Source organism: Cetorhinus maximus, chromosome 13, assembly GCF_964194155.1.
Source record: "Cetorhinus maximus chromosome 13, sCetMax3.hap1.1, whole genome shotgun sequence".
Taxonomy (NCBI): domain Eukaryota; kingdom Metazoa; phylum Chordata; class Chondrichthyes; order Lamniformes; family Cetorhinidae; genus Cetorhinus; species Cetorhinus maximus.
The window spans coordinates 120,292,740-120,304,759 of NC_135891.1; the positions used below are offsets into that span (position 1 = coordinate 120,292,740).

The following is a 12,020-nucleotide window of genomic DNA, read 5'->3' on the forward strand; positions in this document are numbered from 1 at the left end:
GGCAGATCTGGGAGGGCTGTGGAGCTGGAGGAGGTTACAGAGATAGGGAGGGGGCGAGGCCATGGAGGGATTTGAAATTGAAAAAGGAGAATTTTAAAATTAATATATTGCTGGTCTGGCAGCTAGTGTAGGTCCAGCAAGCATAGGGGTGATGGGTGAACAGGATTTGATGCAAGTGACGATACGGGCAGCAGTCCTTTCTTTGGGTGAGCTGAAGATGACTAAGGGCGAGATGGGAGGCCAGACAGGGGAAGATCAAATTGACAGGTGATCAAGGCATGGATGAAGACTTCAGCAGTAGATCAGTTGAGGCAGGTGATGTTACAGAGATGGAAGTAGCTCTTTCGGATTCAGATATGGAAAGAGAGCGAGAGCGAGAGACAGTGTGCATATTTGGTTTCTAAGTTATATAAAAGGTTATAGAGGCACTGGGGAGAGTTCAAAATTGATTCACAAGGATAATACCAGATCAGAGGGAGGTTATGCCTAACAGGAAAGATTGAAAAGGCTGGGGGTCTTTTCCCTCGAGTGGCTCACTCTGACCTCTCACGGTGAAACGAAACACATCAGGCCTCATCCCAGAGATGTTGTCACTGAGCCAATAGTTTAACAGTCACTTATGTAGAGAGGGCAATTTCTATAGAGCACTGGTGACGTGAACATCCCCTGCCTCAGCTCCTGCCTGCTAACCCCTCCCCCATCCCTCTCCTTACATTCGGACTCCCTGGAATTCTGTCCCACAAGCACTGATCACTGCAAATTCCCATTCTTCCAGTGTGAGCCTAGACTTTAAGATAAAAGCAAAATACTGCGGATGCTAGAAATTTTGAAATAAAAACAGACAATGCTGGAACAACTCCGCAGGTCTGACAGCATCTGTGGAGAAACAAGAGTTAACTTTGAGTCCGTTTGCCCCTTCTTTAGGGTTAAATAGAAGTAGAAATGTGATGAAATTAATTCATTGGTTTATCCCCCTTTTTAATCCATTTTCTATCCCCCAACCACAGCCACCTCTCCCCACCCCACCCCCAAAGGGCCCTGTGTTTTGTTCCATGTTGTTAATTCACAGAGTGCTGACCCGTGTTCTGCTATTAACACATTCTGCTTTCTTACCTTTATGCCACTATCAGCACCTTCTCTAATCCTTGCCACTACCATTAATACTCCCTTTGTCTTTTTGTCCATGACATCTTTGTCAATCTCTCCTTGGCCCTCACATATCGCTTACCTTCTATCCAGCCTCACCTGCTCCGCCCCCTTAAACAGTATAAATTTCATCACATTTCTACTTCTCTGTAGCTCTGAAGAAGGGCCATACAGACTCGAAACGTTAACTCTGTTTCTCTCTCCACAGATGCTGTCAGACCTGCTGAGTTTTCCCAGCATTTTCTGTTTTTATTTGAGCCTAGACATTGATCACTGGATAGCTACTGGACTGTGGAGTGCAGCAAAGCTGAGATGAATCCTGCCTTCAGGTGAGATACATACACGTGACTGCCAGCGGTCAGCAGTTGGTATATTGATGGTCGGCAGATGGTGGTCAGGTGGTTATTCTCACTCATTAGCTCCGGCACATTGTGCTGCCCTCGCCATCTGAGGTGGACCAGCTCAGCGGGGGCTGGGCTCAAACCTTCTGCCTTTCTGGTCTATACACGACAGTTACATTCAGTCAGTGAAGTTCCTGTCAGAGTAAGCCTGTGCCTGCAGCGAATCACCAAAGGCTCCAATTCAGTCCCCTGGCTTGAAAGTAACCTTAGGATCTGTAATTTACCATGAAGCCGCATGGTGGGGAGTGGAATGGGTCAGCGTGGACGAGGGGGTCAGACTCTCTGTGAACTGACAACACTGCAAGTTATCAGCTTGACTGAAACCAATCAGATTCGAATTGACAGATTACAACTGACATTACATAGTGCGCGTGTCAGTGCGTGTGCGTGTTTAAATTATATTGAAATACAGAGTGCCCAAAAAAGCTTAGACAACAACAGAACTTTCGCAACAGAATTGGCATCTCTAGTTAAATGTTAAAATTGCAAATTTCAGTTTGTGTTTTATAATCTCCGGAGGCCCCAGAACCCATTAAGAAACTGTTGCTAATGACTCCTGGGCCATTCCAGCTCACAGCAGAGTCAGCCAGAGAGAGACCAGCTTCTCAACTACTGAATCATGCTATTATTAAACCCCTATCCTCCCCCCGGAACAGTGGGAGGGAGCAGCGGTTTAATAAACAACCCACGGTGAATTTTTCAAGTGTTAAGTAACGGCCTGTCACAATCTTTCACAGTGAGAGGCTGAATCACACCAGGCAACACACGAGGGGGAGCTGCCTTTTTCCAAATGATTTACCGTGGTATTTTACATCGACATGGCCCTGGGGCAGAGAGGGTCAGTGCCTCTGGGATCCAGAGCAGAAAGGCTGCTCTGCTATCGCTGTTTACATCTGTTTTTGTGTGTTGATGTTATATGATGTAACAAGGCAGATGATTCTATTTCAATGACTATTCCAGATCACTAAATGTTGGAACATGCTCCAGGGAGGAAGTTATCACTTTCTTTCATTCTTTCCTCCAAATAAACACAGTAAGCTGTAAATTCCAGTTACGTCACTATTTGTTTGGCCTACATTACACAGCAACATAGGAATAGGAGGCCATTCAGCCCTTCAAGCCTGTTCTGTCATTCCATTAGATCATGGCTGGTCTACATCTCAACTCCACTGAGATGGATCCATAACCTCCAAAACCTTTTCACCAACAAAAGTTAAAGTCTAGATGCCATCTGGGGTCCTCCTGCAATGTGTCTTTGGGGCTCACTGAATGAACTGGTTCGCTGGCTCAAAATCCTGGAACTGCCTTCCTAACAGCACTGTGGGTGTACCTACACCACATGGGCTGCAGCAGTTCAAGGAGGCAGCTCACCATCACCTTCTCAAGGGGCAATTAGGGGTGGGCAACAGACGCTGCCCTTGCCACCAGCGTTCACATCCCAAAAATGAATTAAAGAGCCTCAATTAAGTGTAAAATTGGCAGCAGAGTGCTGGCCAGCAGAGCACGCCGGCACGTTCCCACAGCCAGCGCCTTCCCGCTTCTGGACCAGGCTTGTTCCGGCAAGGAGCAGGTGGCCCATTAGGTTAATTAAATGGCCTATTCTGGCCATTTGACTTGCAGGATCACACAGAGGCCAAAACATGACCAAGGATGGAGGGTTCCTCCCATAGCAGACTGGGGTGTGGGGAGCTAGCACTGCATCCTAGTATGGACCCCCTCCCTGCACCCACAGCTGCCACCTCTGACCACCTGCCCCTCCACGATGATGGCCTGGCAACTGAGACCTTTTTAAATTGGACGTTTCTTACCTTCTGTATAGAGGGCGCCCCTTTCTCTCGAAGCTGTATTAGCAGCTTCTACCTCAGGCAACAGAGTTGCCAAAGTGTTATTGCTGGAGCTATTGCTCTGTTGACCCCCTTAATTGAGCAGCAAACTAGCTCCCTGGCCACTAATTAGCCATCCCTACAACGATCAAGTTGGGGTCTGACGCTGACACATGGGGTCTGAATCCGAAAATTCTCCCGACATCAGGGTCCTGACCCCAAAACAAAAATCCAGCTCATTGTATCCAGAATGTGCTACATGTATTGGACTCAGTGAATAAATACCCTCCATTCTTACACAAGGGACCATTCTTTATGTATGAGCTGAGACAGCAAGTATTGAACTTTGGTGGGCATCACAGTTTAACCCGAATTGTTTGCACCTGATTACACCCTTGCAACGAGTGGATCTGAAGCAGGAACCCTGGCTGATTATCATGTCCCTAATGCAAGGCTGGTGAGGAGAGTACAGTGTCTCAACTGGAATAAATGAACTCAGCAAAGACTCAGGGACAGAGACAGACCTGACCTCTATGTCAGTCTCACACAGGCAGGGTTCTCCTGGTTCCTGGGGCTCAGTTCCGCTCTGCCACATTGTTAGAAAGTCATCATCTTTAAAAGCCAGAAGTAAAACAAACTTCAAGTCACAAGGGTTGGTGATGACATTAAACCAGAATCAAACTGCTACCAGGTTTCACCTGTAATCTGCTAAGACACTTCATCACACGCGGCACTTTTTCAAAGAATCTGGCAGTGCTCGCATTTTAGATTTTTAGTTCCGATTGAATCTCTGAATGAAGTACTAACTGGGCTGTCAGCCAAAGATTTACAAATTGTTTGCTTTTTCCTGCAGTTGCTTTAGACTGATCCAAAATCGAACTCCCTTGGCAGCTCCAGCTCCATGTTTATCAGGGCTCAGTTAAGCTGTGTTCTTTATGTTGGTAATGCTGGGCATGTGTGTAGAGAGGTAATATAGGCTGAGTCACTGACAATGATCCCACGGGTGTTTTTGATGATTGTATCTCTCAATTTACTCCAATCACTTTGCTGTTTTATTCCTGCCCTCAGCAAGAGGCAGAGTTTGGGAACCAGCCAATGACATCATCCAAAGTGGAAACATTTCAGCATTGTACCAATCACAGGCCACCCGATAACACAAGCCAAACTATTACCCTTGAGATACAGAGCATGTAACACAGGCCCAGTTTCCTGGTGAGTTGAACCCATTCTCTAATTTTAAAGGTTAGAGGAGTTAACAGATCAAACTGATTATTATAGACAGGATTAAGAAAAGTTTACCGGTATTACTAAGGTTACATGATGTCAAGTAAACCAGGATCCATGAATGCCTCTCTCACCTCTAGTTCCCAGTGCCTCTCTCACTCTCTCAACCCTTCACATCTCTCTCTCTCTGCTCAGTTCTCCTCCGAACTCTCTCGTGTTCCTTCAAAGCGTTGGAACCTTAGTCTCGTCCATCGCCACCCAGACTCTCGTCCAATACGCTCTACCCCATCCACCATACTCTCCCCTTCCCATTCCCCCTCCCTATTCCCCACACTTTCTCCTTCCCTGTCCCAGACACTCTCCTCCTCACCATGCCCCACATACACGCTCCACATGAGCCTCCTCCTACTCCATCTCACTCCATCAACAACTTGCATTTCTATAGTGCCTTAAAAAGTGAAAAGTCCCAAAATGCTTCACAGGAGTGTAATCAAACAAAATTTGACACTGAGCCACATAAGGGAGATATTGAGACTAATAACCAGATACATGGTCAAAGAGGGAGGTGTTATGGAACATGAGAAGTTTAGGAAGGGACTCAGAGCTTAGGGCTTTATAATCCTTCAATTCCTTTCACCGTCATGTGTTTGCCCAGCTTTCCCTTAAGTGTATCTATACTATTCACCTCAACCACTCCCTGTGGTAGTGAGTTCAACACTCTCACCACTCTCCGGTTTCTCCTGAATTCCCAATTGGATTCATCAGTGACTATCTTATACTCATGGCCCCTAGTTTTGGACTTCTCCACAAGTGGAGACATCTTCTCTATGTCAACCTTAAGAAAACCTACCAACATCTTAAAGACCTCTATCATGTCAACCCTCAGTTTTCTCTTCTAGCCTGTTCAGCCTTTCCTGATAGTTATAACCTCTCCATTCTGCCATCACCCTTGTAAATCTTTGTTGCATTTTCCGCAGTTTGAAGACCAGTACTGTGTATGGTATTCCAAGTGGGGTTCTATACAAGTTTAACATGACTTGTCTGCTTTTGAATTCTATCCCTCTAGAAATGAATTCCAGTGCTTGGTTTGCTCATGTAGTGATTTGTGTATCTGTAATCCCAGATCCCTCTGCTCCTCTGACCCATTGAAACTTCCAAGGAATCCTTACTCTTTCTACCAAAATACACCATCGCATTCTTCTCCACATTAAAATCCATTTGCCAAATGCAAATTACTACAAATTACATTCTGCAAGCTATTAATACCAATCTTGTATTTTGTTGGTCCTCCTACCGAGGCAATAGTTTTGACATTGTACTCCTGATTTCAATTTTATTCTATGCCTGTGACCAGTAGTCCCTGTGGAACAACACATCAAGTTCCATCCAATTATCCCGTCTCCTACCAAAATTCTTCTTTCCTGGGACTTCAAGCTGTGGATCTCTTCATTCTGCTCAGTTCACCCTCCATCCTTGGATTTAATTTTAACAGAGTGAGGAGGCAGGAGAGGAGGAAAGTACACAGGATGGGTCATGGGGGCTTTGAAACTTTAGAGGACAAAAAGTCAATGATCATCATGAAGAGAGACGCAAGAAGTTTGACCAGATGAGCTGGGATGATGGTGATGGGATTCAAAACATCATCCTACTCATGCTCTCATCCCAATGAGGGAAAAGGAAATTCTCCCCCATTGTTACCTCACCCCTCGGATTCACATAGACTGAATAAATCCACGCACCACATGCTCCCGGAAGAATCCCTCTCACCGAATGCACTGTACGATCCGTCCTCTCGTTTGTACGTCAGCTGACGTTGATATCCTGCATTGGAGAAAATTCAGAGAAGAATCTGTCCTGGGCTGATTTTCATTCTTCTCCAATTTTCACTTGTAACAAAAAAAAACAACCAAACAGCACCACAGAGGATATTTACTGGAATGGTTCTGAGGATGAGGGGTTTCGGTTTTGTGGAGAGACTAGAGAAGTTGGGACTGTTCTCTTTAGAATAGAGAAGGTTAAAGGAGAGATTTAATAGAGGTGTTGAAAATTCTAAGGGGGGGGGGTTTAATGGAGTAAGGAGAAACTGTTTCCAGTGGCAGGAGGGTCAATAACCAGAGGAACACAGATTTAAGAAAATTGGCAGAAGAACCAGAGGGGGAGATGAGAAGAAAGTGTTTAACGCAGCGAGTTGCTGTGATCTGGAATGCACTGCCTGACAGAATGGTGGAAACAGATTCAATAGTAACTTTCAAAAGAGAATTGGTAAACACTTGAAAAATTTGCAGGACTACACAGAAACAACCAGGGGTGGGACTAATCAGATAGCTCTTTCAAAGAGCTGGCACAGGCATGATGGGCTGAATGGCCTCCTTCCATGAAAGCGTGACTGGTTTCACTGAACTAAACTGTCTTTCACATTTTTACAGTGACTTTTCAGATTGTAGGGTCAGGTTTGAATCCAGGAAAAGGATAGATTTTGGCTGGACAATAAGGTGAGGCAATCGATTCAACACCGTCCTTCCACCCACCGGAGCAGAGGTTGAAAATGAGTCTAAATCTCACAGCGGCTTGAAAATTTTTATTCAATTTTTAAAAACTCGGAATTAAAAAGCTGGTCTCAGTAAAAAAGTGACCATGAAGCTGCCAGATCATCTTAAAAACCCATCTGGCTCCTTTTAGGAAAGGAAATCTGCCATCCTGACTCGGTCTAAGCCTATGCGTGACTCCATTCCCACACCAATGCGGCTGATGCTTAACTGCCCTCTGAAGTGGTCGGACAAGAGACATAATTGTATCAAGCCTGCTAGAGAGATGACTGCAGAGTTGTGAAGGGAAAATATGGACAGATATTAAATATCAGTATCAAAAGAATGAATAATTAAATTATCCCACACAGGCAGGGTGTGTTCTTGGAAGGAATAGCTTAGGTTCCTTCCTAGTCCATTCTCCAACAAAGCAGGGAGTGAAATAAGATTGGCATGTACTGTGCATTGAGGTACTCGGGAAAGGGAGGATTGTTCCCTCCCTCATAGAAGAGGTATTGACTGGCTGTACCCTCTGGGGAGTCAGGAGGCTTCATGCTGCAACCCCCCCTGCCCTCCCACAGGTCATCAGGTTATGATCTTTTCCTAGAACGTGCCACCCCATTGTCTCACCTTGCAGTAAGTAATCTGTGGCCTCACTTTCCACCTCGGTGAACAGTTGCTTCGTCTTCTGCAAGTATTTCAGCACAAAGACATTCGGTGCAAAATGGATCATGTTCTGTTCCCCACAACCAAACGGGAGGCGCAGGAGGTTGTCCAGATTATTGAGAGTTGGGCCCATCACATCCCCTAAGAATGAAGCAAGAGGCATCAGAATCATCAGTGTGAAAGAGGTCACCAGACAGAGACACGCTCTCACACTCACACGTGTGTATCTGCACACAGATACACACATATATTCCCATGGGTGTCAGAGGATAAATGATCAGAAGCAGGGTTCCAGTCGGATTTCACCCCCTCCCTAGATGAGGTCATTTGCAGTTTCTTCACTGCCTCCTGGATTCAGAATGTGAATGACGGATCAGCCTCTGAGCTGTGGGTCAGTGTGCCTCAATACCACACTGACCCATCAGACATGTTGATGCAGTGAGCTCCATCAACCTTCCAAACCACAGGGTTAGCGAGTCTTCGTCCACTTTCATTTTGGAAGCGTTGATGGGAAGTCATCACCACACACCATGGGGTTTAAAGAGGTTTGGACACGGGGCAGAGCTCCCAATTCCTGCAAACCAGCAGGTTCCAGAATCCACCTCTGATCTCCACTGGGACAACAGTCAGCTTTGGTCTCCCTGAACAGGGTAGCAGGATGTTAGCCAGGACTCCTGCTCTTTATCACTGCCCGGTTACCCCCTGCTGGACAGCGTATGTTTGGACACAGGGTGAGTCAGGGCTGGCGTCTCCAGTTACTGATTATCTGCCTCCAATCCCTCTACAGTCTCAAAAGGGAACTATCGTACAAAGAACTAGCAAACAGATGCAGCCATCCAACTGAACATTAGCAAGAGTCAGCACCTTCAGGAGAGCAGGGGACCTGTAACCCAATATATTCAGAGTGGTTTGTATGATGCAAGATGATTAACAGTAGAAAAAGAGAGGCTGCAAAAAAGTGAGTGATTCGATGGGCCGAATGGCCTCCTTAGGTGCTGTAAGTGACTCCAATGAGTGAGAACAGCAACTCAATGGGATGAAGGGCAACATGTCAGACTGCTGGGTGCTCACTGGCTGGTATTTAAATAAGTCATTCTAATGCAAAGAGTTGTCCTCGACTGAGTGTTGCAGACCGACACATTCCAAGGTCCATGACTATGTGCTGAGGGATGCACTAAAGCGGGCGGCAGTCACCGCAGAGGCACAATGGGGAAAGGTCGCTGTCTTAGGACCACCTATCATAGCACACCAAGGGGTTTGATGTGTAGTTGCAGTTGTCCGGAGGCACCTCAGTGTCACCTGCTGTACGGATTGCATTCTCAGTAAGGTCCAATTTGAACCGTTTTAAATAAAATTTTACAAATTTTGTATGAATAAAGTATATTTTTTGGAAAAAACTTGAAACAAAAGCCCCCTCCTGGTTTTCTCCACCTATCACCAATCCCCCACCATTCCATAGGTGCTGACCAGTGTTGGGACCTGCTTTAATGAGTACCAGGGACTTCGGGTACCTTAAAGAGATAGTTTGTAGTAACACATCCCACCCAGTCCTCTCTCCCACAAACATTCCCAAGATGAATTATTTATCTTCCTTCAGTAAATGTCAGCTGTCTTTTTGACCTGTATTAAGTCCTATTTGTCCAGTGCCCAAAGGTCAAGGTCAGTGCAGCCAGTGTTGTGATTCCCAGACCCTGTGCATGTACCTATCATGGAGGCGGAGGCTCTCTCAGATCCCGGGACTACGTTATGAGGCACTCCAAGAGTGAAGGCTTCATTGTGGTTTTCATCTGATTCCTCCTTTCTCCAGATTTTGAACTCGCCCATTGAGCCCCAGCCGGTTGAGAAGCCGATGTAACTGATCTCCGGGAATCTGGCTATCGCCCATTCCACAATCAAAGACTCATTGGATGGCATCGTACCATGCCCAACCTGGGAATGACACATCAGAAACAGTGAAACCTTCAGAAAGGCCGTACCAGGTTGCACCATGACCTTTAAACACATCAAAACACCAGGGGGCAAGAAATTCAACCTGTTGACAAATTTTAACATGAGTGCAACGCAGAAAATGCTCCAAATTTGTAAACAGGTGGAGTTTCAGCATTAAGGAAGCTTACAGGCAGGTGAAAGGTCAACATGCAAGGTCAACAAGGTAAAGTCCCCTTCTGTGCATTACCTTGGAATCGATCTCTCACCTGGACGATGCCCGTCTTCCAGCGAATCCAGAAGTTTCGGAACTCATCCCAGGACAGGATGCGAGGTGTGTTTGCACTGACCACTGGCTCTCCCATCTTGCTCACTGCAATCCACGTCCTCGTGTTCTGCCGTCCTCCAATCACAATCTCAACCATTTCAGCTGTGTCATGAGGTCCCGTTGATAAGGCAAAGTGGGCATCATTGTGCGCCTTTACTGCCACATCAAAGTGCACCATTCTGGCTGGCTTCTGAATGTACTGGTACTCATACTTGTTGGGAGTGGAAATGTGAATCTTTTCTGAGAAGACAAACAGAAAATTGTGGCCAATTCCGGGCACCATACTTTAGGGAGAATGTCAAGGTCTTGGAGAGGGTTCAGAGAAGTTTACCTGAATGATACCAGGGATGAAAGACTTCAGTTAATGTGGAGAAACCGGGAAAGGTGGGATTATTTGAACTTAGCGCACAGAAGGTTAAGGGGAGATTTAACAGATCATGAAGGGTTTGGTTAGGGTTAATAAGGAGAAATTGTTTCCAGTGTCAGGAGAGTCAGTGACTAGGGGCACACAGATTTAAGGTGATTGTCAAAACCAGAGGAGAGGTGACAATTTTTAAAATTTAACAAATTAAAATGACCTGGAACGTGCTGTCGGAAAGGACGATGGAGGCAGATTCAATAATAACTTTCAAAAGAAAATTGGATAAATGCTTGACAAAGGAGAAGTTTGCAAATTTATGGGGAAAAAACATGAAAGAACGAATTGAATAGCGTTTTCAAGGAGCCGGCACAGGCACAATGGGCTGAATGGCCTCCTTCTGAGCAGAGAGATTCTATATACTGAAAATAAGTATTGAATCCTAGAGTGCCCACCCTTAGCTAAGCTGGTAAATGGACCATCCAATTTGGTCCTGACTCTTACAGACCAGTAAAGTTCTTCGGTCCCTCAGATGATGCTGAACATTTCTTGGGCCAAAAGGAGAAATCAGCCCAAATTCCTGCTCCCACTCACTGTCGCACTCCCACCATGCAGGGTAATGTGGGCATAAGTGTACTGGAGAACAATATGTTTGAGCTCTTCTGCATCAGGGAGGGGAAAGTTACCTGGACACTTTGTTCCAGGAAGCTGTCATGTCCCTTAGGCGAGGTATTTCGGATTTGGACTGTGGTCAAGGGCAGGAGAGTGACTGTAAGAGAAGCAGGAAAGGGGATCGAGAAGATAGAAGTGGAGGAACCTCAGCCCTTGTAATGTTCTTGCAGTTTGTGTGGACAAGAACAGGAACTGCAGAAAGGATAAGCAAACTGACCACAGCACCATGGTGCAGGGGATCATTCAAGTGGGGGCAGTAAAAAGGAATGTAGTTGTAGTAGGGGATACTATAGTTGGGGAACAGATGCTGTTCTCAATGGCCAAGAGTGACAGTCCAAAGATGGTGTTGCCTACCCGGTGAAGGTTTAAAGGCATATCCTGAAGGCTAGAGAGGAACTTGGAGTGGGAGGGGAAGAATCCAGTTGTCATGGTCCATGTGGGTACAGTTTTGGTCACATTACTTAAGGAGGGATATAACTGCATTGGTAACATTTCAGAAAAGGTTCACTAGGCTGATTCCTGGGATAAAAGGATTGTCTTATAAGGAAAGATTGAGCAGGTTGGGCCTATGCTTATTGGAGTTTAGAAGAATGAGGGGTGATCTTATTGAAGCATATAAGTTTCTGAGGGAGCTTGACAGGGTAGTTACTGAGAGGATGTTTGAGAGGATGTTTCCTCTCATGAAGGAATCTAGAACTAGGGGACACAGTTAAAAATAAGGGGCCTCCAATTTAAGACAGAGATGAGGAGGAATTTCTTCTCTCAAGAGGGCCACTGGGTCTGTGGAATTCTCTTCCCCAGAAAGCAGTGGAGGCTGGGTCATTGAATATATTCGAGGTTGAGTTAGACAGATTTTTGAATGACAAGGGAGTCAATGATTATGGGGGACAGGCAGGAAAGTGGAGTTAAGGCTCGATGGTCTGCTCCTGTTCCTACTTATGATCTTCAGTG

The 12,020-nt window shown here is 45.8% G+C and overlaps 1 protein-coding gene across 2 annotated transcripts in view; it reads right to left on the reverse strand.

Annotated features, from left to right (window-relative positions):
• The window catches only part of cpamd8 (C3 and PZP like alpha-2-macroglobulin domain containing 8), a 136,593-nt gene that overhangs the window by 73,851 nt on the left and 50,722 nt on the right, over positions 1-12,020 (reverse strand). For both annotated transcript variants that reach the window (XM_078556145.1, XM_078556146.1), the window contains exons 24-27: positions 9,981-10,279; positions 9,489-9,714; positions 7,750-7,926; positions 6,334-6,415 (exon numbers count right to left, since the gene is read on the reverse strand). In XM_078556145.1, the coding sequence (XP_078412271.1) occupies positions 6,334-6,415; positions 7,750-7,926; positions 9,489-9,714; positions 9,981-10,279 (784 nt within the window). The remainder of the gene's footprint in view (positions 1-6,333; positions 6,416-7,749; positions 7,927-9,488; positions 9,715-9,980; positions 10,280-12,020) is intronic.